General features: G+C 32.7%; 2 protein-coding genes across 2 annotated transcripts; one reads left to right on the top strand and one right to left on the bottom strand.

The window, feature by feature from the left end:
• Nucleotides 1–7744: 7744 nt before the first annotated feature.
• Nucleotides 7745–16596, top strand: LOC132615724 (uncharacterized). The gene is made up of 5 exons (XM_060330332.1): nucleotides 7745–8394; nucleotides 10360–10870; nucleotides 11139–11340; nucleotides 13464–13940; nucleotides 14284–16596. The coding sequence occupies exons 1-5, from the start codon at nucleotides 8097–8099 to the stop codon at nucleotides 14794–14796; spliced, it is 2001 nt and encodes a 666-aa protein (XP_060186315.1). The 5' UTR covers nucleotides 7745–8096; the 3' UTR covers nucleotides 14797–16596.
• Nucleotides 16597–17846: 1250 nt separating this feature from the next.
• Nucleotides 17847–26778, bottom strand: LOC132615304 (uncharacterized). Its single transcript, XM_060329873.1, has 5 exons — nucleotides 26316–26778; nucleotides 25231–25741; nucleotides 24526–24727; nucleotides 18852–19328; nucleotides 17847–18417 (listed from the first exon to the last, which is right to left on the bottom strand). The coding sequence occupies exons 1-5, from the start codon at nucleotides 26680–26682 to the stop codon at nucleotides 17980–17982; spliced, it is 1995 nt and encodes a 664-aa protein (XP_060185856.1). The 5' UTR covers nucleotides 26683–26778; the 3' UTR covers nucleotides 17847–17979.
• Nucleotides 26779–27455: the final 677 nt, after the last annotated feature.

The raw sequence follows: 27455 nt of genomic DNA, 5'->3' as shown, positions 1-27455 counted from the left end.
TATATCTCACCTCGAAGGAACAATAATCATAAGATGAGATCAATATCAATGAATAAGATCAAATACCATAAGATAAAGATCCATAATCATGAGACAATATCATCAATAATATCATAAAAGAACATCAATAATACAAGCTTCTAGCATTTCTATGAGAGGAATCATGATGAACATCATTTGTGAAAGTTCATAACAATAGATCATGCCTTAAGAAAGAAAGGGACAACCTTAACATACCTTGTCGTCTCCTTAACTACTTAACACTTATCCTCCCTAACTTGCAAATCTACATTCATGATAATTCATACCAAGGTCAAGCCATTGAAACTCTCATAAGATCAAACAAGACTAATAAATGAGCCAACGAAAATCGGACAACATTTCCCCTATATTATCTACTTCGAATCATTTCCAAAACCGCTCCCAAACATCAATAACAACATCAACAATAACGTAATCAAGATACTACATGACAAACATATACAAATCTGTCTGAGACTTCCTTTGATAATCAGTCCATAAGCCAACAACATCAACATATTAAACTACGACCTTTATACTATGTCTCCCTTCACTTTAAACCATTAAAATCCTCCAAAACAACTAAATATCAGAGTTAAGATAAAGAACATAGCTTTTCCGGTCCAGAAACTCTAAATCCAAACCCTTCTTTCAAGCTTAACATCCATAACTTCAATAGCAACAATAGCTATGACTATATGCGAACTAGTTTAGGATTTCTAGGTTGATCTTTGCTTAGGATGTTTATAGAAGGTTTAGGATAGTTGAGAGAGCTTAAGGGGTCTTGAAAGGTCTGATTTTTGATGAATAATGAGCCCAAGGTCGCGCCCCTCTTATTTATAATCAAGAAACAAGTCTCCACCGCCTCAATTCGACGGCACCATCAACGGTACCTTCGTTATTCGACGAGCCATCGAATTGCATAGAGGAATCGTACAATTTTGTACAGGCCGTATCTTCCACTGTATGTCTCGGATTTGCGATCTGTCAGTTGCATTGAAAAGAAGACTCTCTGAACTTCAATTTACATAGGTTATGCATTCCATAACTCCTCATATTCTGGGAGATATACCTCTCTCAAGTTGGACCAAAATTTCCTGTACAAAATTCTACAAAATTTTCTCAAATTTTCGACAAACTTAATTTCTTCGATTTGCTTGATCCCGGAACCTTTAGACACTTGCTTAGCACTTGTTAAGAGTATTTCTTAACCTTATAAGGGTTTCACGACCTCTCCGAGCTTACGTTAGTTTACTTACAACGCAAACGACGTGGAAATTTTCGAGGTGTAATAGACTATATATCTTGCGGTTTAAAAGATATCAATTTCATATGGACAAGAACTCATTAAACAAACATCTTATTAATATATGAAGGATTATATCATTATATAATTCTAAAATCTTTTGTTTTAAATTCATTAGCCACTGACACACGCTCAATATAAAAGTTTCTACGGAGATATTAATTTCCTTCATGTAGTCTGGTTAGCAAGGTTGTTGCCTTTTATTCTTTTTAAATCTACTAAAATGTTGTGTCACTTGGTAAAGTCGAATAGAAAAACTATGAGTTCTCACCTATGAGTGAAACTTCTTGTCCCTATAATTCGTGTGAATTATTTGTGAACGAACATGCTATCATGTATATTCTTTTATTAGAATTCGTTTAACTTCTTCGGCAAACAAATGACTGATATTCTTTTAATTCTGCGTAATATAATAATTTTTAGAATAATGAAAATAAATAAAATATATGGTCACTAGCTCAATTCTTAATCTTGGGTTATTTTAGTCATAACATTCTTTCCATGTAGGTAAAAACATAAAGGATAATGGGAAGTATTAAGTGGATACGATCAAACGATATTTTTGTACCTTATATAAGAAATAATATGTAATTTCAAATAACATCATCTAACATTTGAGAGATTGAGAAGGAATAACGTTCGAGGCACGTTCATAGAAACTAATAACTTAGAAAAAACACCAATCAATATTTCTTTTTTCAAGATCAATTTTCAAATCTTATTTTCTTATTTTAATCATAGCTCCTGGGCGTTTTTTCTGTTATACCTCCATTTCTTATCCAACTGTGACTCCACGAATCATGACCAGCTAAACTGTGAGTATTAGAGGAACAAAAGTAGATGCATGAATAATCAATAAAGGACAATATTCGTTCCTATTGTCTGGGATAAATCGATGGGTGAGAAATAATAGAAATAGCTTCATCACAGCATGTAAAATAAGCTAGCTAAACCTTGAACCCCCATAAATAAAACAACCAATAGGCGGCAGCAGCTTCGAACCAATAAACTGTTGCGCGTTTTTCAAAATATCTAAAACTTTTTCTTTTAAAAGTTTGAAATTAATAAAAAATTTAGTTAATATTTTTCTTAGGATCTAGCGCTCACCATCGTGGTAAAAGCAGTCTTAAAGCAAGAAGCATAGAGCCTGTTTGGATGATAAGCTGTTGCAACTTTTAAGCTAAAATAAATAAATTGGGTAGTCTAATTATTTTTTTTTGGCTTATAAGTTATTTTCAGCTTATAAGCTGTTTTAGATAAGTTAAGTCAAATGGACTCAATTATTTTTTTGAGCTTATTTTAAGCACAAAATGACTTTAAGCTAGTCAGCCAAACACTCAAAAAAGCTAAAAACAGCTTATAACCAACTTTTAAGCAACTTATAAGCCAATCCAAACGGGCTCATAATTTTATTTCTTAACCAAGTATATAAAGCAAGAGCCATGAGCGACTATGACTTTGACCCCGGCCATTCCCCACCCATCACAACACGTGCCTCACGCAATATGCTGTTCTGGGAATCGAACCATGACCTTAGCTCTAATATCAACCACTTGTTAGGATTAAACACTAGATGGTCTAGGCCCGTGCTGCGCATGGGCCCAACACTTTAGATTATAGTGCATCTATGTGTATGTAGTTGTCTTTGAATAGTGATTATATATATATATATATACATTATATATTATGTTCAAAACACGATTAATATAACATTGTAGTTTGTGCTCCGTATCTAAAACTTTATTATATTAGTGTTTGCTACGAATACAAAGTCTGCACGTTTTTTTTTTTTGACATTGTTTATTTTTTTAATATGGGATTCACTTTTTTTTTATATTGCTTGATTTTGTTAATATGGGTTCACTTTTTTTTCCCCGTGAGTTTGGAGATAGTGGGTTCCGCTTTTTTTACTTTTTTTAATGTTCACAACACAATTAATATAACATTGTAGTTTGTGCTCCGTATCTAAAACTTTATTATATTAGTGTTTGCTACGAATACAAAGTCTGCACGTTTTTTTTTTACATTGTTTGTTTTTTTAATATGAGATTCACTTTTTTTATATTGCTTGATTTTGTTAATATGGGGTCCACTTTTTTTTCCCCATGAGTTTGGAGATGGTGGGTTCCACTTTTTTTACTTTTTTTTTAATATCGTTGGTTTGTGTTTAATATGGGGACCACACTTTTTTTTTTTTTAATATTAGTTGGTTTGTGTTTAATATGTGGGCCCACAATTAACATTATAGTTTGTGCTCCGTATCTAAAACTTTATTATTAGTGTTTGCTACGAATACAAAGTCTGCAGGTTTTTTTTTTTTTTTTTTACATTGTTTGTTTTTTTAATATGGGATTCACTTTTTTTTATATTGTTTGATTTTGTTAATATGGGGCCCTGTTTTTTTCCCCGTGAGTTTGGAGATGGCGGGTCCACTTTTTTTACTTTTTTTTTAATATTCAAAACACGATTAATATAACATTGTAGTTTGTGCTCCGTATCTAAAACTTTATTATATTAGTGTTTACTACGAATACAAAGTCTGCACGTTTTTTTTTTTTTTGACATTGTTTGTTTTTTTAATATGAAATTTACTTTTTTTTATATTGCTTGATTTTGTTAATATGGGGTCTATTTTTTTTTCTCCCTGAGTTTAGAGATGGTGGGTTCTACTTTTTTTACCTCTTTTTTTTTTTTTTTTTTTTAATATTGGTTGGTTTGTGTTTAATATGTGAGCCCATAATTTTTTTTTGGCCCACAAACGGACGACGAAAAAGTGTCCTACTATGTTCAAAACACGATTAATATAACATTGTAGTTTGTGCTCTGTATCTAAAACTTTATTATATTAGTGTTTGCTACGAACACAAAGTCTGCACGTTGTTTTTTTTACGTTATTTTTTTTTAATATGAGATTCACTTTTTTTTTATATTGCATGATTTTATTAATATGGGGTCCACTTTTTTTTCCCCGTGAGTTTGGAGATAGTGGATTCCACTTTTTTTACTTTTTTTTTTAATGTTCAAAACAGGATTAATATAACATTGTAGTTTGTGCTCCGTATATAAAACTTTATTATTTCCCCGTGAGTTTGGAGATGGTGGGTTCCACTTTTTTTTTTTTTTTTTTTTTAATATTGGTTGGTTTGTATTTAATATGTGGGCCTACAATTAACATTATAGTTTGTGCTCCGTATCTAAAACTTTATTATTAGTGTTTGCTACGAATACAAAGTCTGCATGTTTTTTTTTTTTGACATTGTTTATTTTTTTAATATGGGATTCACTTTTTTTATATTGCTTGATTTTGTTAATATGGGGCCCAGTTTTTTTTCCCCGTGAGTTTGGAGATGGTGGGTTCCATTTTTTTTTTAAATATTCAAAACACGATTAATATAACATTGTAGTTTGTGCTCCGTATCTAAAACTTTATTATATTAGTGTTTGCTACGAATACAAAGTCTGCACGTTTTTTTTTTTGACATTGTTTATTTTTTTAATATGGAATTTACTTTTTTTTTATATTGCTTGATTTTGTTAATATGGGGTCCACTTTTTTTTTCTCCGTGAGTTTGGAGATGGTGGGTTCCACTTTTTTTACTTTTTTTTTTTTAATATTGGTTGGTTTGTGTTTAATATGGGGACCACATTTTTTTTTTTAATATTGGATGGTTTTTGTTTAATATGTGGGCCCACAAACGGACGACGAAAAAGTGCACCATCCGGTGCTTCTAATATAGTAGAAATACCATCGTGCCAACAACTATAGCTCATAGAAAGGGTGCAATTTTATTTATTAACCAAGCCCACCAAGCAAGCATAATGTTCGAACATGGCTCAGACCGGCCGTTCCCAACCATCACCTGAGCTTGGCCGTGGTGGCGGAGCCAGAATTTTTATTAAAGGGTATCAAAATATAAAAAAGTAAATCTACAAATAAGTCAAGAAGTGTCAATATGTAATATATATACATAAAAAGTATTTTTACCTAACTACACAGTGCAATTTTTTGATGAAGGGTGTCGGTTGACACCCCTTAAGCACATGTGGCTCCACCACTGCTTGGCCATAGACATGATTAAAGGTGTTTAACCGGTTCCGGTTTACCAGTTTTAAACCTCAAACCGGAACCGGTCCGGTTTGGAGTGATTAAAATCTATTTTGTTTTTTTGTTTTTTGTATTATATATATATATATATTATAGTATTTATTTGTATATTGTAGCTATATTTTCATATGTTATACAACTTTATAATTAAAGTTTAAATGTTTACTGACTAACAGCCTAACAGCAAGTCAGCAATACAGAATAGTGCTTTTCGTATATATATATATATATATATGTATAACTTACATATACTTATATATATGTATAACTTAATATATATACTATATATACATATCTACTATATATACTATATAGTAGATATGTATATATAGTATATATATTAAGTTATACATATATTTAATATATATGTACTATATACTATATATGTACTATATACTATATATACATATCTACTATATATACTATATATACTTACTATATATACTATATATATTTATATACTACATATACTTATATATGTGTATAACGTAATATATATACTATATATACTATATATACTTATATATATGTACTATATACTATATATACTTACTATATATACTATATATACTTATATACTATATATACTTATATATGTGTATAACTTAATATATATACTATATATATTTATATACTACATATACTTATATATGTGTATAACGTAATATATATACTATATATACTATATATACTTATATATATGTACTATATACTATATATACTTACTATATATACTATATATACTTATATATGTGTATAACTTAATATATATACTATATATACTTATATATATGTACTATATACTATATATACTATATATACTTATATATATGTACTATATACTATATATACTTACTATATATACTTATATACTATATATACTTATATATGTGTATAACTTAATATAGTATACTTATATACTTTAGTTTTTTTTTTTTTTTTTTAATTTTTTACCGGTTTAACCGGTTCCGGTTCCGGTTTCCAAAATATTGGAACCGGACCGGTAAACCATTAAACGGTTAACCGGAACCGGTTAACCGGTTCTACCGGTTCCGGTTCCGATTTAACCGGTCCGGTTACCGGTTAAAACCGGTAAGACCAAACCGGTTACCACCCTTAGACATGATGTTGGCGTTACCTAACAAAAATTTTAATCATTCAATAGAAGAAAAACGTGTAGTACTACTTTTGTACAGGTCAGATTATTTAAATCTTAATTTCAATTAAATAAAGCATCCTCATTTGATTTCAATCTAAAATTGATTCTTAATAATTATAACAGAATATGAAAAAATTATATTCTAAGCGATGTTAGGCCGCTTTCTTGCAGGACTCCCACTTTATTACATGTTGCAGTTAATTCAAGGGGCCATCCATTATACAAAACGGAAGAAATGAACGAACTTTCCTTCAAAGAGATCATTTCCTTTTTAGGCCAAAAAAAAAAAAAAAAAAAAAAAAAGAGAGAGATCATTTCCTTTGACTTCAACCAAGTTAATAGAATTTTTTTGCTTAAAATTTATTGGAAGTACTCCTCAAAATAATACTAATAATAATATGTCCACTTTCTAATCTAAGTAAAGAGTAGCCTTGTGCACAAAGCATCTCGCGTTAGCAGGATCCGGGGCAGGACCGCACCCAAGGAGTGTGATGTAGACAGCCGGTCCTAATGATTGTGTGTGTTCCAAACCAAAAAACAAGATTTACTTTTTAAAAATTCAAATTGTTTTATTCTAGATTTTAGTCTCATATGGAATCTTTTGTAGATAACACAATACTATAGAGAACATAGGAGAATGGTAATAAAAAGCCTCTTCATTGTTTTCTTGTCTGGACATAAGTACCTTATTGATAATGATAGTAAAAAGTACATTGAAGATCTTTTTAAAGAAAAAACTATTTGAAAAAAGTGATCAACCTCAAGTCTGATATGATAAAACTATTACCAATTAATAGGCATCATAACAAAACTCATGGTTTCGATGCTCCTGTATCCTAGTACTATGATACCATCCATAGTAATTCTAGCACTATCAGATACTTTTGCCTGACAAAACTAGTTTCTAATTTGTCTGCGAATACAGTTTCATAGGAAAACAAAGGGAACAAAACCATCAAAAAGAGAACAGAAAACTTCATAAAGAAACATTATCTTTTTGTCACTTTGCTCATAAATGATAAAATAAACTATTTCATGGAGCTAAATATGACCACGTTGATATATTTCAAGTTAGAAATTAAATACTGAAGTATTGTGGAAATACCAAGTCACAATTCCTCTAGTTGTGCAGAAGTCTTGTCATCTTTAATATCCCTCTAATTATTGATCTCCAAAACGTGTTTCAAGGAAATGGGTCAATTGGATCCTTTACGATAGAAAGTGATCCTGCAAAAATATTTTGTGGTATTTTCAAATTTTTTATGTGTAAAAATAAATATAAACTAAAGATTTGTTAAAGAGCTGGATATCAGTTCTCAAAAGTTCCCACGCTGTTGATTCTCCTTTAAATACCCACAATATCCATCATCTCAAACACACTAACATACTTCAATTTCCCACGTTATCACCATATATCCTTTTCTTTTTCCATTTTCTGCTCTTATAAGTTTTGTAACGTGGAATTTGAGCAGCACATATTGAGAGAAAACATAAGTGGCCAAAGCATGAACCACAAGAAGATCTACAATCTTGAAACTACATCTAGTAGTACTTCTTCTGTTGCTTCACATGAAGATTTGAGGAGTAGAATTGAGTCATTTCATGCGCGAGAGAGCGGTATTTCTAAGAGTGCGTCTGCAGAAAAGAAACTCTCATGGCTGCGTTCTCAGATCATTGGTGCAGATGTCGATTTTGAGACACCCTTTGGGAAACGTAGGCTCACTTATGCTGATCATACTGCATCTGGAAGATGCCTTCACTTCATTGAAAACTACATCATTAATAATGTCCTTCCTTTCTATGGTATGTTTTTCGTTTACTAGTCACTTGGTAGTCGTTGCATATCTCAAGATTATTTAAGTACAAAACGACATCATATATTTCTAATTTGGATTGTAACAACAACAACAACAACATCAACATACCCAGTGAAATCCCACAATGTGGGGTCTGGGGAGGGTAAAGTGTATGCAGACCTTACCTCTATCTCGGAAGGTAGAGGAGCTAATTCCGAAAGACCCTCGGCTCAAGAGAAAGTGTGACCAAAAAAAGTTAGATACGAACAAGGAGAGCAAAGCAGTATTAAAATGAAAATAGCAAGAGCGACAAAACTATGATAAAGCAGCCTGAAAAAAAAGGCAGTAGCTATCACAGATTAATAAGGTAAAAGGCAGGAATTACAATCGATATACAAAAGCAAATTCTAATCGCACTACAAGAAATAACATAATGTAACAGAAGTCGAAGGGCAAGAAAATATACAAGTACTACTACGGCTACTACTATGGTCCTTCTAAATCTAATTTGATTGGATTATAAATTAGAAATTTCTTTTGCTAATTAAAAAGTTTTATTTATCAAAGTAGGAAATATGTACACAGTTACTCTAGGTGCAACTGGACAGAATGCCCCAGCTTGCACCAGTTCAAAACTATCAACTTCACACACCTAACATACAGGGTAGAAATCTAAAGATTTTAAGACACTAGCTAGATGTGGATGTTTGGTTCCTCTGAAATGGACTTCTTGGATCACCTGTTGATGATACTGCTGCTCCTTTGCTTCTCTTTTCAGAACACCATATAATTCCTTTCTTGCCACATATAGTAAACATATGCTGCTATAGCCATTTGAAACACTTCTGTCCGGCCATTCTTCTCATTGAAATGAGCCACTGCCCAGTTGACTTCTTCATTCCAAGGCAAAGCTTGTCTCTGGATTCCCATCTTAGAAATTTAAGGATGAAAAAAAATTAGTGTTGTCTTTCTTATTTGAATTTTTTTGATACTGGTATAAACTCTAACGTTAATGCTCCGTAGTCGGTACCAAGATGGTACTGAAAAGCTAACACAAACTGGACTTGTCCAAATTACATCACAAAAGACTCTAGCAAGTCCAGAAAATCCAACACATCAATTGCAAAAGACCCACTATTCCAAAACAATAAATTTTGAATACATTTAAATTTTACGCATTCCTTCTTCCCATCAAAGCATCTTTTATTCATTTTTAGCCATATAGTCAATGCTATACAGATAGTTTATAAAATAGTATTCCCTACAATAGACCCTTGTGGTCCTGCTTTTCCCCGGATCCTGCGCATAGCGGGAGCTTAGTGCACCGAATTACCCTTTTATTCTCTACAAGACATAAGTTTTTAGCATAATAGCAGTTACAATATACTTTTAAAAGGGCCAAATACATAGATGACCCTTTAAACTTGTCGAGATATTTCATCTAATCATCTAAGCACAACCTATTCCCATTTGAACACTTTATTAACTCTACTAAAACTACGTCATTTAGACACAAATTTGACAATTTTAAACCACATATAGTGTGTGAATACAACTCAAACCACATAGACCCATAAAAGCTAAGCTTCGTACAATAAATATACTAGGGACCTGGAAAGAAATTAAAATTCATCAAGCAGATCTACAAAATATAAACTCCAACTAACATCGCTCCAAAATTCAAAAGAGAAGAATCATGGAGATGGTGGTGGAGGATGAAGTAGATGGAGAGAGAAGTCCTTTTTTTGTTTTTACCCCTTCTTTGACACCTTTCCTTATGACCCGCCTGAACAATAACATGTCACACTCCCACAATGACATGAAAGCAAACGTTCAAATAGTCATAGGCAAAGTTCAGGTGGCCAGGTGAACTATTTGGACAAGTTTAGGGGGCCATTTATGTATTTGGCCTTTAAAAAACGAAAATAAAATGCAGTGTCACAACATTAACTCTTGTCATTCTTTTGTACAGGCAACAGTCATACTAGCGACAGTTACGTGGGATACCAGACTACAAAATTGGTGCATGACGCAGCAGCTTACGTGAAGAAATGCTTAGGGGGAGGAGAAAAAGATGCAATTATATTCTGTGGTTCTGGCTCTACTGCTGCCATTAAAAGGCTTCAAGAAGTCATGGGGATTTCAGTCCCTTCTATCCTAAGAGAAAAAGTACTCTCAAAATGCTTCCCCAAAGAAACCAAAGAAAGATGGGTAGTCTTTGTTGGACCTTATGAGCATCACTCAAACATCCTTTCATGGAGACAAAGTTTGGCAGAGGTTGTGGAGATTGGTTTGGATGATAATGGCTTAGTAGATATGGAAGCCTTGAGGGTTCAGCTTGAGTACTACAAGTCTACAAATAGGCCACTGTTGGGCTCATTCTCAGCTTGTAGTAATGTCACCGGAACTTACTCAGATACAAGAGCCATTGCTCGTCTTCTTCACAAAAATGGAGCCTTTGCTTGCTTTGATTTCGCGTCAAGGTATGCTAAATTTGTGAGGATATCTGTTAGATTTAAGTTCTATGAAATGACAATGGAAAAAAAAAACTATTTGTACACATAATCAGGTCATACTTAAAGTAATTACAAGTAAATCTCTATGATAAATATTAGCTGGTAACCTATGTTTTATAGTGTAAAACATCTTTATATTGTCAGTATTAAATTAAATCCTATTTGTTATCCTTTCTTTACTTCTTAGTTTCCAATATTGGGTATTTATTATTTTTTATTTGTTGTCATCTTGCAGTGCTCCTTATGCAAAAATAGATATGAGTTCAGGAGAAATTGATGGGTATGATGCTGTTTTCCTTAGTCCCCACAAGTTTCTTGGAGGGCCAGGGACGCCTGGAGTCCTTCTAATGAACAAGGCACTCTACCGGTTGAGAACTTCACCTCCATCAACTTGTGGTGGAGGGACTGTTGATTTTGTCAACCCCTTTAATGAAAAGGTATGTCTGTTTAATATAATGTCTTTTTCTTTCTTTTTCTTCTTGATGTCCTCTTCACCTTCAGTTTCTTTGTGTCAATCATGAAATTTAGATTGATATGGCTGCTGTTTTGCTCATAAAATATTCCAATAACTTAATAGATGAGTTTGACTGCCATTTATACCGTAAGCAGAAATTGGGTTGTTGTCATTTTTCCTTTCAAAAGAAATAGATACTTGTGAAAGTTGATCTAGGGATAGAGACTAAATAATTAAGTCAACAAAGAATTTCAGGCTGCAAAACTATTGGACTTCTAAGTTCCAATCATTTTAATTGACTTGACTTAGATTTAGTGGTACCAAGGTATAAATTCCAACAACCAAACTCTAAATCCACAATTACCCTTTATTCAAATGATAACTAGTTACTCAAAGCTAAAAGATAAATCATTTTCTCTTCTAATTGTAATGTTATCTTACGTTTAAGTTTAGCAATTTGTATTTGCAGCGAATAATTAACTCTTCTTACACTGTTTTTTTGTTGCACCCAAAGGTGTGTGGCCTAGTGATTAATGAAGTGGGTTGAGAATTATGAGGTCTCAGGTTGAAATCCCAGCAGATACAAAAACATTAGGTGATTTCTTCGCATGTCCTAGCCTTGGTGTACATGTAAGTCCGTAAGTACCTGTTGCTAATGGGAGTGGGAGGTGGCAAGTATCTTTTAACTCTTCTTACACGTCGTAGAGCCGTCAAAATGGGCTTGACCCTTGAGGCCAGCCCAGCCCAGCCCTCTATAAGGGTAGGGTTGGGCTAAGATTAGTTAAGCCTATTTAAACTGAGGCTTTTAAGCCCAGTCCAAGTTAGCCCGCTGGCCCTTGAGGCTTGACCGAGGCCGGCCCGTGGGCCAAAAATCTATTTAGATTAAATTAAAAATTTAAGAGAATATAGTGAAAAAAGAAGCAAAAAATAGGAAAAGTAATTACAAATAAGTTTTAATATTTACACAATACTTTACTCACTGGCGTTAAATCCTAATCACCAAGCATAGAAGTTGTATTCATGATTACAAATTTAATTTTAACTTAAAATTTAAAAGAAAATAAAAAAAGAAGTAAAAAGTAGGAATAGTGATTATCGAATTAGTCTTAGTATTGTACATACTTTTTGTCAGTTAGCGTTAAATCCCTATTACTAAATTCTTAATCACCAAATGTACCCTAATACTAAAATTTCTAATCACCACATATAAAAATTGCATCCGTCATGAACTTGTCAAATTTGTTACTCAAATTAGTAGCCGAGCTTTACCAAATTCAAAGTGGTAATATTATTAAGCGAATTTAAATACTACTGATTAGTTTCTGAAACGTGGTTATTTGATAATTATAAACTAATTAAATTTGCATATGGTTGTAGACGAAGATGGAGATGTTAATTAAGACAATTTTATCACAAATGGATTCAAATGTGCTTGACAATGTATAAGTGTTGAATATGTTGTAAGTTGTCATAGAATTATGTACTTCCACATAATCATATATTAGAAATGTTAACAAATTGGTATATACTTAAATGTTAGAATTTAAATTGAAAAAAAAAATCTTATAAAAAATATTTAAAAAAAATGAAGGGCTGGCCCGCCCCAGCCCGCAGCCCTTATAGGGCTGAGTTGGGCTAGCCAGTTTAAGGCCCATTCAAATGAAGGGCCGGCCCGCCCCAGCTCATCAAATTCCTTGGCCCACGAGGCTTGGGTTGGGTTGGGCTGGCCCGGCCTGTTTTGACGGCTCACATGCAAGTGCATCACCATTTCTCATTAATTATGTTCTTAGTCGGTCACACGACAGGCACTATGCAAGTTTGCATAGGGTAATAACACCGTATCATCCTGAATCCTTAAATTAAGAAGAAAAAAAACTAGTATAAAATTCAACTTCTGGGCTCTAGATTATGTAAACGATGCTAAACTTGTTGTGGTCATTATAGATAATTATGGAGAAGAAATTATAAGTTTTTCTAACAATTTGAAACGTTTAACTGTTTGACTTCAGGAAATGTTGATCTTTCTATATGTTTATTTCTCTCCTTTTCTAGCTCTGCGATGATTCTGAAGCTAACAGACACTTGATATGAACTACTTCTTACCAGGATACAATCTATGTGAAGAACATTGAAGAAAGGGAGGATGCAGGAACACCTCCAATCATCCAGAAAGTGAGAATAGCTCTTGCATTTTGGGTGAAAGAGTTCATAAGTCACAAAGTAATTGAAAGAATGGAGGACACCTACATTGAGATTGCACTACAAAGGCTTCTCCAAAACCCTAACATATGGGTTTTGGGAAATGTAACAGCCAAGAGACAAGCTGTGCTTTCTTTTCTCATCTATACCACCACTTACTCTTCATCAAGTGATAGTAATGGTGAGGAAAGCGAGCTTGACCTATGGACAGAAACAGGGATCAAAAGAGATAAGCCTCTTCATGGTCCTTTCGTTGCTAAGCTGCTTAATGACCTATTTGGTATTCAAGCTAGAGGAGGATGTGCTTGTGCGGGACCCTATGGGCATAGCTTGCTCAAGGTTGATGAACCTCATTCTCTTGCCTTCAGAGATGCAATTGAAATGGTGAGTCCCCATAAATCTAGTCTGATTCACTAAGTTTTTGACACTCCATTTCTAGATGTGTCATATTTGCTAAAATATGTTTCGGATGCAAATATTTTGCTGACAAGTTTATGCTAAGCTGATCATAAACTAGCTCTCTCCCCTCATCATAGTATTTTTAGCATCCAAGAACTTGTCGAGTTCACAGCACTTTTCATCACTTACCCTTATTAAAAAAGAATATGAAAACATTCAATTTTAAGTGCTGATCTTGACAGAATTTCGTTTTGATTGCATTTAATGTTAATGTCTTAAGTAAAGGTACTAATACATTGTTTGACATAATTTACCTTTAACTTGACAGGGCTATACTGGAGTGAAGCCTGGATGGACAAGGGTCAGCTTCCCCTACTACATGTCCAAGGAAGAATTTGAGTTCATTCTAGCAGCATTAGAATTCATATCTATGTATGGACAAAGGTTCCTCCCTTTGTATCATTTCAATTGGAGGAGTGGTGCCTGGACTTTCAAGAAAAAAGATTTCAATTGCAACTTTTGCTGCTCACAAATGATGAAGGTATTGAACACAGGTTGCCAGGTCACAAAAGAAAACAACCATGGAAGAGGAAGCACTACCAGAGAAGTTCTTGTTTACAAGTATGTAAAGTACCTTGAGAAAGCCAAGCGCATCGCTAAAGGTTGCTATGACAAAAAAGAAAACAACCATGGAAGAGTAAGCACTACCAAAGGTCTTGTTTACAAGTATGTAAAGTACCTTGAGACGGCCAAGCGCATTGCTAGCCTCCTTCACAAGTTCCCACCTCGACGGCCGATACCTAAAGAAATAGACCCCGATCTTGTACCCTTTAGAGTCTGAAGAGCATTAGTTTGTTCTGATCCTTCACCAATATGATCATACGCTTGTCCAGTGAGGTGCCAAAGAAGGTCTTGTTTACAAGTATGTAATACCTTGAGAAAGCCAAGCGCATCGCCAGTGTTATCAAAAGCGAAAAGCGCAAAAAAGCTCTATGGTCAGCTGGGGCTTTAAGTGCAAAACGCAAATAAACCGGGGGCTTTGCTGGCGCAAAAATACAAATATATATATACTGTGTGTGTGTGTGTTTAGTCCAAGACTAACAATAATACGCATGAATAATAAATATATGGACAAAGAAATCGTAAAAATATTACGATAAAGTGAAATATCAATTATCTAGTGTCATCTCTTCAAAAGAGGTTAATTGGCAAGGATCAATATGTCTTAGAGCCTTGATGATGACACCTGAAACGCACATAAAGCGAGGTGAACCGTTCAACATGTTTTGAGCCTCGCTTCAGGGCTTAAGCGCGCTTTAAGCGCCCCCTGACAACACTACGCATCGCTATAGGTTGCCATGACACAAAAGAAAACAACCATGGAAGAGGAAGCACTACCAAAGGTCTTGTTTACAAGTATGTAAGGTACCTTGAGACAGCCAAGCGCATTGCTAGCCTTCTTCACAAGTTCCCACGTCGACGGCCGAAACCTAAAGAAGTAGACCCCAATCTTGTACCCTCAGAGTCTGAAGAGCATTATTTTGTTCTGATCCTTCTCCAATATGATCATACACTTGTCCAGTGCCTGGGGTCTGGAGAGGGTAGAGTGTACGCAGAGTCGCAGACCTTAACCCTACCTCGTGGAGATAGAAAGACTGTTCCCGAAAGACCCTCGGCTCGAGTGACATTTCATAAATATTCTGTTAAAGGAAAATCAAAATAACGGTTCTGGTCATATGAATTATTAGTTTAACACAACTATAACAATGTGTTACTGTTGCAGATCAACTTAGTATATTTGATCTTCAATTAAATCAAATTTGCAGCTTCAATCCAATCATTGATCAACAAAAATGAATATGAGTTCTGTTAAAAGTCAATGTTTCCTCTTGCAACTACTCATTAGCACTTCTATCAAAAAGAACATGAAGATCAACCCATTGGAAAAAGAACAAAGACAGCTTTTCAAATGAAACAGAGAGGAAGAAGTACAACTTGATGTTGTTTCAAATGGCTATGTTGTCATATCTTCAGAGTTACTCCAACAATAGCTCCTAAAAGTTTTGCTACACTATCAAAACTCTTGACTCGGAAGAAGTTTTTGCATCTAGTAATGCGCAATTGCTACCTAATTTTTACGTGCACAACCTGTAAACAAGTTTGGTGAATCCCAGAACAGCTTCAAATAAACATTAAAAGCAAAATTCTTCTGGAATGGACTCCGGTGCAAACGAAATTTGATACAGGAACACTTCTTTGCAGCTTCAATCCAATCATTGATAGACAAAAATAGAACATTAGTTTTGTTAAATGTCAATTTTGTGACTACTCATTAGCAATTCGACCGACACAACATGAAGATTAAACCACGGGTAATAGATCAAGTACAGCTTTCAAATGAAACAGAGAGGAAAAATTACAACTTGATGTTGTTTCAAATGGCTACCAATTTCGTACATGCACAACCCGCAAACAAAGTTGGTGAAGCCCAAAATCTCTCCAATTAATTTTATTTATTTTTAAAATCCGGTGCAAACGAAATTTGATTGTGGTACACTAATTTAGTTTACAATTTAATTTGCCATTCAGAGAAAAAAATTACAGTTACCAGTTAGATTGTTGGAGGTGATGCAAGGAGCTTTGATGACATCACCAGTTAGATTTTACATGAAAAACGACAATGCAAATGGCAATTTCTATTTGGAGACATTCTGAAATTGCCAACTCTTCTCAACAATTTTCTCCTTTCACCATTTGGTGATTCATTTTAGGCTTTTCGATATATTACACCCTTATACAGTATGGCTTAATTTAAAAAATCTAAAATATTTGAGGTGAAACAATATAATATTAAAGTAAAATGAAAAATAAGAAATTCTTATATATCGAACATTATTATAATAATAAGCACAGGAGAGAATTGATTTACTTTTTAAATTTTAACCTTATCATTAATTAACTATTTCTCAAACTTATTGGAGTAATATTAATAAAATTTAGATTTTAAAAACATAATAAATATGGAACAGAGAAATGTTTTATATGGTTTACAATCTGGGGCGGATTAATGGAATTGATGGCGTAAAATCAAATCTTACTAAGATGTCTCAAATATATTCAATAAAACTAACTTCTGCGTGCATCACACGTGCATCTCTTGCGCCCCACGTCCATCCCATGTCAATTAGTAAAAATATATTAAAAGTACATATATATTGTTGTTAAAAATGTGTGAGGTATACATCTAAAATCAAAGGAAATTAATGCAGACTCAAAATGATAAAAGATGATCCTATTTCAGCAGAGATGATAGTTAAACTCAAAATTATTGGACATGTTTAAACTTGAAACGGTTGTTTCTTAAAATAGTTTGCTGAGCATAGGAGATTATTGCTATGGACTATTTTCAAGCTAATATCTTTTTAAGAAAAAAAAGATCTATACACCTAACACTACTTTTAGTAAATATTGGAGAATGGGCCCCCAAAATTTAGGGGCCTAAAGCACTTGCCTAATTAGTGGCTTGTTTATAATTGAAGATTAATATTTGGAGATGTAATTAAACAAATAAAAATTTGCTCTCTAACAACATAAATTTTTATATAAGATGGTCACACACTTCAATATGCAGAGTATCAGAGCAGACAGAGGTTTTGAGGGTGTGAATCTCACTACCACACAATATCAAGCTCCCATGTGAGAGCGTATGTAGATCGCATATGAGGGGGCGTGTTAAAAATAGCAGTGAGTAATTAAAAATATATTCTATCTAGTATTTTAAGTTTTTAGACGAAATTATCACACTTCAAACACTTGAACACAATATGTTATGTACTCAATCGAGTAATACAAGATGTAATAAATCAATAAAAAATAGGATAGAAACCACTATTTTTCAATAAAAGTTTTATACTCATACCATCTTTAGTTTATTATATATCAAATTCAAATTTTCCCAACTAGACATTGGACAAAGTTTAATACCATATATATTATTTGAGACAGAGAGTAGAGCTAATGCAGTTCAGACTCTAAAGGACACGAGATTAGTGTCTAGTTCCTCAGGTATTGGGCGCTGATGTGGGAACTTAGGAAGGAGGCTAGCAATGCGCTTGGCTGTCTCAAGATACTTTACATACTTGCAAAGAAGGCCTTCTTTGTTATTAATGCATCCTTCTTTTGTGTCATTATGACAATTACCACCACCTAGGTTCAATTCCTTCATCATTGGTGAGCCACAAAAGTTGCAATTGTGATCCCTCCCTGCCATAAGTGCCTCCTTCAAAGCTTTCTTTTTGAAAGTCCAAGCACCACTCCTCCAATTGAAATTGTACAAAGGGAGGAATCTTTGTCCATAAATTGATATGAATTCTAGTGCTGCTAGAATGAACTCAAATTCTTCCTTGGACATATAGTAGGGAAAGCTTATCCTTGTCCATCCTGGCTTCACCCCGGTAAAGCCCTGACATGTCAAAAGATAAGTATCAGGTCACCTAAAAGATAATTTTATGTAACCGTTCATAAAAAGAGTGATCAGTAACCTCGAAAATAAGACATGTTACCTACTACAACATGTTAAAATATATTTCATATGTCCCATTTCATATCCTTTTTAGTTTGTCCAAAAAAAATGATACCCTTCTACACTTAAAAATAGTTTTAATTTTAAATATCCCATTTTACTCTTTAATGACGTGATTTTATTGTTCATAGAATTGTTTATGGTATGTTTTAGACCACATGGTTTAGATATCATTCTTTTTTTTTGAAACTCTGTATCCAGCCAAACACCTATGACCTATTACATAAATTGAGCCAGATAAAGTAGTAGTATTATAAAATTTCTTTTATACTGTCAGTATATATAGGTTGAATCTATTATTTATGGAGACTCACCATTTCAATTGCATCTTTGAAGGCAAGAGAGTGAGGTTCATCAACCTTCAGCAAGCTATGCCCATAGGGCCCTGCACAAGCACACCCTCCTCTAGCTTGAATACCAAATAGATCATTCAGCAGCTTAGCAACAAAAGGGCCATGAAGAGGCTTATCTTTCTTGTTTCCAGTCTCTCTCCATAGGTAAAGCTCATTGCCTTCACCATTGCCATCACTTGGTGAAGAGTAAGTTGTGGTATAGATGAGAAAAGAAAGCACAGCTTGTCTCTTGGCTGTTACATTTCCCAAAATCCATATATTAGGGTTTGGGAGAAGCCTTTGTAGTGCAAGCTCAATGTAGGTGTGCTCCATTCTTTCAATTACTTTGTGACTTATGAATTCTTTCACCCAAAATGCTAGAGCTGTTCTCACCTTCTGGATGATTGGCGGTGTTCCAGCATCCTCCCTTTCTTCAATATTATCCACATAGAGGGTGTCCTAGTAATTTTATTGTATATGGAGAATCATTAATTTAGCTTTAGAATTATAATGAGAGCCAAGCAGAGGATCAAAGAAAATTATAACATGGCTAGATATTTAAATATCTATTAGGTAGTCAGTGGAAGAAGAGAGCACTTAATTCAATTTAGAGTTTGGTTGTTGGAAATTGGAATTCATATCATGGTAACTACCAATAAATCTAAGTCACAAAAATCTAGAAGTACAACAATTTGCTGTCTGAAATTCTTTGTTGAATTATTAGTCTAGCTCTATACCTATATCTACTGCCACAAGTACTATTGTTTTTGGAAGGAAAATGACAAGAACCCCATGACACAAATAAATGGCAGTCAAATTCATCTGTCAAGCTATTTGGACAAATTGAGCAAAAAGTCATTAAACAAATAGTACAAAGTTTCATAGTTGACACAGATAAAGCAAAGGTGAAAAGGATCATGATGACTAAGAGTCCGTTTGGATTGGCTTATAAGTTGCTTATAAGCTGATTTCAGCTTTTTTTAGTGTTTGGCTGGCCAGCTTAAAGTCATTTTGTGTTTAAAATAAGCTCAAAAAAATAATTGAGCCCGTTTGACTTAGCTTATCTAAAGCAGCGTATAAGCTGAAAACAGCTTATAAGCCAAAAAAAATAAGTTAGACTACCCCGACTTATTTTTTTTAGCTTATAAGCTACAAACAGCTTATAGGCATAAGCCCATCCAAACAGGCTCTAAGAAAGAAAATGACAACACAAAAATTTTCATTAGTAGTAAATTAAACTATATTAATAGAGTAACAAATAATCTACATTAATAATACGGGAAAGGGCCAAATATATTCCTGTACTATCGAAAAAAGTTCAAATATACCCCTCGTTATACTTTAGGTCCAAATATACTCTTAGCGTTATACTTTGAGTACAAATATAACCCTCCACTGTTAAAGTTGACCAAAGTTAATATTTTTAATGAAGAAAATGTCATGTGACATGCCACCTCATTGACCAAATCCAATTTTAACCCTCCCTCCTTTCATGTCATCTTTCAGTATTTGCACCTTCCATTCCACCACTACTACACCACTATAAACCCACCATTTTCACAAACTCAATTCTTGATTTTCTTGAGCACAAAATGAAGTGAAAGAAACCCCATGTCTGTTTCTTGAATTTCTCGTCTTATGTTGTCTGTGTATACTCTCAGTCAAGTGTTACAGATGCTTCACTTATGCAAGAATTGAAGAAACTAATCAACCCACCAAGTTCACTGAGTTGGGTTGACCTAGACCCATGTAACTCTGGGATGAAGTTCAGTATACTAAAGATGTAAATGGGATAAAGTTCAGTGTACTAAAGTTCAATGTACTCTAAAGGTGGAAGAAATCAAAATGCTTCAAATGACTCATCCTAATTTTGATTTGTTCCACCTTTTGAGTTTATGAAAATGGTGGTGGGCAAGTGTAGTAGTGGTGGAGGTGAGGTGCAAATGGTGAAAGATGACATGGAAGGAAGGAGGGTTAAAATTAGATTTGGTCAATGAGGTGGCATGCCACATGGCATTTTCTTTATTAAAAATATTAACTTTGGTCAACTTTAACGGTGGAGGGGCATATTTGTACCCAAAGTACAACGATAGAGGTATATTTGGACCTAAAGTATAACGAGGGGTATATTTGACCCTTTTTCGATAATATAGAGGTATATTTGACCCTTTTCCGTTAATAATATATATGCTTAAGAAGAAGTCTACTACAAATATGAAGCTGAAGTATTTGATTCAAAGCTCTAGCAGAAGACATGAAGCAGTGGAATTCAAGCACTGCTTCAGAGAAGCAAACAGAATTGCTGATTACTTTGCTAAACTAGCTGCTACCAGTGGAAATGAAACCTTATATACTTCCTATTAACTATTGTCTTAGGAAGTTAAAGGTTTAATTCAACTGGATAAATGGAGATTTCCTTCAATGAGAAGAAGATATGACAAATAATTTTTTGTAAGTTGAAGTTTCATAATTTTTAGAAAGAGGGATGGAACTTGTATAGGTTAAATCCTCCCTGTGTAAGCTTTTGTGCTGATAACAATTGGTTAGAGGTTCGGTCCATGTCGCCCTCTAACATATGTAACATTTTGTGCATTAATAGACATGGTAGGGGTCAAATTAAAGCCTAACCCCCCACTCCTAAGGGATCACAACCTAAGGAGATGGCCTATGCCCGTGCTGCGCACGGGTCCAATATTTCGGATTATAGTGTATCTATGTATATGTAGTTGTGTTTAGATAATATATATATATATATATATATATATATATATATATATATATATATATACTATGTTCAAAATACGATTAATATAACATTGTAGTTTGTGCTCCGTATCTAAAACTTTATTTTATTCGTGTTTGCTACGAAAATTTATTAATAGTTTTTAAAAGAGAAGATTTGTTTAAAAGAAAACTATTTTCTTTTCTTTGAGATAAAATAATGGAAATATTTAAGCATCAGTTGATACTTTCAATTTTAATTCGATTAATTTAAAAGTGTAAAATACTTATTATTTTTTATCAAATTTTGATTTGGATAATTCTAATTCAAATTATTAAATTAATTTTACATGTTTGAAAAGAAACAAAGTAGAAATTAATTTTCTATTTAAACGTAGAAATGTTATTTTTTAATTTTTGGTAAATATTCTTGGTTTAACTCATTTTACTTGTCATGTTGTCTTTTGCATGGTTTTTTAAGGAAACGCGAATTAGAATTATAATTTGACTAATTTATCTTATTCATTATTTGATCTTCATTTGATATTAATCTTTTTTCACATTTATTAGAGTAAGAATAAAAATAAAAAAGTAATGAAATTGTATGTTATTTTTTAAATATATATATTTTAAGTATATTTATTTTAGTAAACATAATAAATATAATAAAGTATTTCTATCTACCTTTTAGAAGAGTTGGTAATATAAAGTATAAAACGTCATTTTTTTTTTGCCTTAAATAAAAAAGTGGGTGGGACCACAAAGGATTTTTTTTTACTCTTAAATAAAAAAATAGGACCGAACACGGACGACGATGTTGCCTCTATAAACTGGCTCTTCTATATAGTAGTAATAGTAAAGTAATACATATAATTTTTTTACCAAAATTTGATTTTCTATTTAAATGAAGAACTTCTATTTTTTAATTTTTAGTAAATATTTTTTGTTTAACTCATTTTACTTGTCATGTTGTTTTTACATGTTTTTTAAGGAAACGTCAATTAGAATTAGAATTTCACTAATTTACCTTATTAATTATTTGATCTCTATTTAATATTATTTTTTCTTTTATGACATTAATCTCTTTTCACATTTTTTAGAGTAAGGAAAAAATGAAAAAGTAATTAAATTCTATCTTATTTTAATATATAAGTATTTTAAGTATGTTGCTGTGCAATTAATTCATGTGCTTCCACTAATGGGTTGATACCCATGTGGCAATGAATCTATCATTATTGATTTAATTGTTTGATTTTCTAAGCATTTTTTTTAACATTGTTTTTTTTTTTTTAATATGGAATTCATTTTATTTCTAATATTAGTTGTTGTTTAATATATATGGGGCCCACATTTTTTTTTCCGAAGAGTTTGGATGTGGTGGGTTCCACTTTTTTTTCTTCTTCATTTTTTTTTAATACTGGTTGGTGTTTAATATGGGGCCATGAAGAAGTTCTATTTTTTAATTTTTAGTAAATATTTTTTGTTTAACTCATTTTACTTGTCATGTTGTTTTTTACACAATTTTTAAGGAAAAGTCAATTAGAATTATAATTTCACTAATTTAGCTTATTAATTATTTGATCTCCATTTAATATTATTTTTTCTATTATGACATTAATCTCTTTTCACATTTATTAGAGTAAGGAAAAAATAAAAAAGTAATTAAATTCTATCTTATTTTAATATATAAGTATTTTAAGTATATCGTTGTACAATAATTTCATTTGCTCCCACTAATGGGTTGATACGCATGTGGCAATGAGTCCATCATTATTGATTTAATTGTTTGATTTTCTAAGCATTTGTTTTTTAACATTGTTTGTTTATTAATATGCGATTCACCTTTTTTTTTTTTTTTTAATATTGCTTGATTCTATTAATATGGGGTCCACTTTTTTTTCTCGTGAGTTTGAATGTGGTGAGTTCCATTTTTTTTCTTTTTTTTTATTGCTCGATGTTATTTAGTATGGGGCCCACCCTTTTTTTTTAAGGGACAACGAACGATGAAGCATGGGTCTAAACCCATGCTTTATATAGTTTTTTTTTTATTGGATTCACCTTTTTTTTATATATATATATTGCTTGATTCTATTAATTTGGGGTCCACTTTTTTTTCCCGTGAGTTTGGATGTGGTGAGTTCCACTTTTTTTTTTTTTTTTTTTTTTTAATTTTCCGGTGTTATTTAGTATGGGGCCCACCCTTTTTTTTAAGGGACAACAGACGATGAAGCATGGGTCTATGGTTTATATAGTTTTTTTTTTATATATATATATTGCTTGGTGTTGTTTAGTATGGGGTCCACCCTTTTGAACATTATATTTGCACTATTTTTATGCATATATATATATATATATATATATATATATATATATATATATATGTTCAAAACACGATTGATATAACATTGTAATTTGTGCTCCATATCTAAAACTTTATTATATTAGTGTTTGCTAAGAATACAAAGTCTGAACTTTTTTTTTTGACATTTTTTATTTTGTTAATATGGGATTAACTTTTTTTTTATATATATATATATTGCTTGATTTTGTCAATATGAGATACTATGTTCAAAACACGATTACTATAACATTGTAGTTTGTGCTCTGTATTTAAAACTTTATTATATTAGTGTTTGCTACGGATACGCATGGTGTTTAATATGGGGCCCACAATTTTTTTTAACAATGTTTATTTTTTTAATACGGGATTCACTTTTTTTTTAATATTGCTTGATTTTGTTAATATGGGATCCACTTTTTTTTTTACAATTTTTTATTTTTTATTTTTGTGGACCTGTTAAATATTTGTGGGGGGGGGGGGGGGGAGGGGGGGGATTTTTTATTTATGAGAAGAGGCCCACGACGGACGACGAAGAGCGAGTAAAACTCACTCTTCTAAATAGTAGAAGAAAAGAAATATAAAATTATCCTTTACCTTTTCATTGTAGGGATTGACAAAATCAACAGTACCACCCCCACAAGTGGATGGAGGTGAAGTCCTCAACCGATAGAGTGCTTTGTTCATTACAAGGATTCCAGGTGTGCCTGGCCCTCCAAGAAACTTGTGAGGACTAATAAAAACAGCATCATATCCATCAATTTCTCCCGATCTCATCTCTATTTTTGCATATGGAGCACTGCAAGATGACAACACATGAAAAAATATTAAGTACACAAAATTGGTAAGAAGTAAAAGTACATTAGGAAAAAATAAAAATCCTCCAAAAAATTAGCATATGGATTTAACTTAGATCCACCAGTGACAGAACCAAAAATTTAAATAAGAAATTCAGGAAAAAACATTATACGTAATATTTAAACTTATTCAAGGGGATTCAACAATTTATATATGTAATACACAACATTAAATTCTTATCCTTCTTGCATTATATTTTTCGACGAACGGGATTCAATTGAATCCCCTTCACTAAGGTATCTACACCTATGATATCGACCTAAAGTTTAAATTTTTTTTACACTATATCGATATAGGTTAACACATTTAAAGGTAACATGTCTTATTTTCCAGGTTATTAATCTCATTTTTCATAGATTAATTATCTTTTAAGTGGATGGTGTAAAAACATTTATAAGTACGTATTGTCAGTATATAAAAGTTAGTTAAACTCAGTTAGCATACCTCGCAGCGAAATCAAAGCAAGCAAAAGCTCCATTTTTGTGAAGAAGACGAGCGATGGCTCTCGTATCAGAGTAAGTCCCAGTCACATTACTACAAGCTGAAAATGAACCCAACAATGGCCTATTTGTAGACTTGTAGAACTCAAGTTGAACCCTCAAAGCTTCCATGTCGACAAGGCCACTATCGTCCAAACCAATTTCAACAACCTCAGCTAAACTTTGTCTCCATGAAAGGATGTTAGAGTGATGTTCATAAGGTCCAACAAAGACTACCCATCTTTCTTTGGTCTCGTTGCGGAAGCATTTAGAGAGGACTTTTTCTCGGAGGGTAGAAGGGACAGAAATAGCCATGACTTCTTGGAGCCTTTTAATGGCAGCAGTAGAACCAGAACCACAAAATATAATTGCATCTTCTTCTCCTCCTCCTAAGCATTTCTTCACGTATGCTGCTGCTTCATGCACTATTTTTGTTGTTTGGTATCCCACGTGACTGTCACTAGTGTGACTATTGCCTGAAGTACAATAATCATAGAAAATGTCATGCATGAAAATTATTTGAAATAATTTTTTCAACTGTAAGTATGTACTAATTTGTTTTACAATTTCATCCATGCATCATTTTAACTTCAATTTGAAATGGAAATTTTGTAGTTTGAAAAACTGGTTTGAGGAATATTTCAAGTAAAATATAATATTCAACTCATATATAAAACTTCAACCTTTCTTTCCAAGTGAATCACATGTCTAAACATAACAGTTATCCTTTACCAAATAGCCTTTTTCTACTTCAACCGTGACATACTCCTTTTTTTTTTTTTTGTTGTCAAACTTCAACCAATATTATTGATGTTTCTCAATCAAATACCAACATATAAAATAAAATTGATGGTATAATAAAAGGATTTTTTTCTTTATTTTACATGGGGTTCGATATTTTCTTTGGAGGCCGGCTAATTCGAATTTACGTCGGAACTCCGAATCCTATATATGGAAGGATAGAAGAGAGTAATATTTAATTATCATTTAATATTTAATATTTAATTATCACTCCGCCACGACTTTTGATGGTAATAAAAGGAAACTTACCATAGAAAGGAAGGACATTATTGATGATATAGTTTTCAATGTAGTAAAGGCATCTTCCGGAGGCAGTGTGATCAGCATAAGTGAGCCTACGTTTCCCAAAGGGTGTCTCAAAATCCACATTTTCACCAACAATCTGAGAACGTAGCCAAGAAAGTTTTTTTTCTGCAGATTCACTCTTAGAAACAGCTTTCTCTCTCACATGAAATGACTGAATTCTACTCCCCAAATCTTCATGTGAAGCAACAGAGGAAGCATTACTAGAACTTGTTTCAAGAATATTACTATTATGATAGTTCTTAGCCTTGTTGTGGTCTATGCTTAATTGGCCTCTTATGTTTTCTCTCAATACTGACTGCTCAAATTCCATGCTGATCAAAAGTAAGACAACAAAATGGAGGAAAGTAAAAATAAAAGGAAGGCTTAGAGAGGTGACAAAGTGTTAAGAAGAAGAAAGTGTGTTTGAGATGATGGAAAATGAGAGTATTTATAGGAGAAACTTGGTGGAGACTTTCGAAGGTGAATTAATTAGACGGATAATGATGAAATAAACTAGGGAAATATTTTTTTTTTTTGGGCCGACAACTGCCTTAAATTAAAATGTGGAGACTAGATTCGAAGTATACTTGACCAACTTGAGGCATTGCGACTTGTTATTTTCCTCGATACTTCAATCGTTTTAAATGTTATCCTTCCTCCTCACTATAGGTGAAGGCTTTAGAAATATCACTAATTAGGATCAACAATAGTTCAGATGTACACCAAATTAAAGGTACCTAAGTTCCGGAGGGTCTTAAATTATTAAGTTTCTTTTATTTTTTTGTCTTTCAATTTATATGATACATTTTTCTTTATCCAAAAAGTGATATATTTCTAAATTTGAAAAAAATTAAGTAATTTTATACTTCCCATTTCTCTGTAATATGAGCTTTTATAATTACACAAAGTTTTGACATATTAAGGGTTACAAGTTTCATAAATTCTTACAAATAAAATGACATATTTAAGATCATAAGGTCAAAGTCATTATTTTTTCTTTAAACTCCAATTCAAACTATGTCACGTAAATTAGAGGGGATGATTTTTTTTTTTTTCACAACTAGAGGCATTAATTACGTACGACTTGGTATTTTCACGATACTT

The sequence above is a fragment of the Lycium barbarum genome, chromosome 10 (genome assembly GCF_019175385.1).
Source record: "Lycium barbarum isolate Lr01 chromosome 10, ASM1917538v2, whole genome shotgun sequence".
NCBI classification, from domain to species: Eukaryota; Viridiplantae; Streptophyta; class Magnoliopsida; order Solanales; family Solanaceae; genus Lycium; species Lycium barbarum.
This window is presented reverse-complemented; position numbering and strand designations above follow the sequence as displayed.

Bases quoted from the DNA above. Each gene is read 5' to 3' on its own strand.
- LOC132615724 (XM_060330332.1), top strand. From the start codon at position 8,097: ATGAACCACAAGAAGATCTACAATCTTGAAACTACATCTAGTAGTACT. The intron at 10,871-11,138 runs GTATGCTAAATT...GTCATCTTGCAG, and splicing joins TGCTTTGATTTCGCGTCAAG to TGCTCCTTATGCAAAAATAG. The intron at 11,341-13,463 runs GTATGTCTGTTT...ACTTCTTACCAG, and splicing joins TCAACCCCTTTAATGAAAAG to GATACAATCTATGTGAAGAA.
- LOC132615304 (XM_060329873.1), bottom strand. From the start codon at position 26,682: ATGGAATTTGAGCAGTCAGTATTGAGAGAAAACATAAGAGGCCAATTA. The intron at 19,329-24,525 runs GTAAAGGATAAT...TAAAATTACTAG, and splicing joins TCAATCCCTACAATGAAAAG to GACACCCTCTATGTGGATAA. The intron at 18,418-18,851 runs GTGAGTCTCCAT...TTGACATGTCAG, and splicing joins TCAAAGATGCAATTGAAATG to GGCTTTACCGGGGTGAAGCC.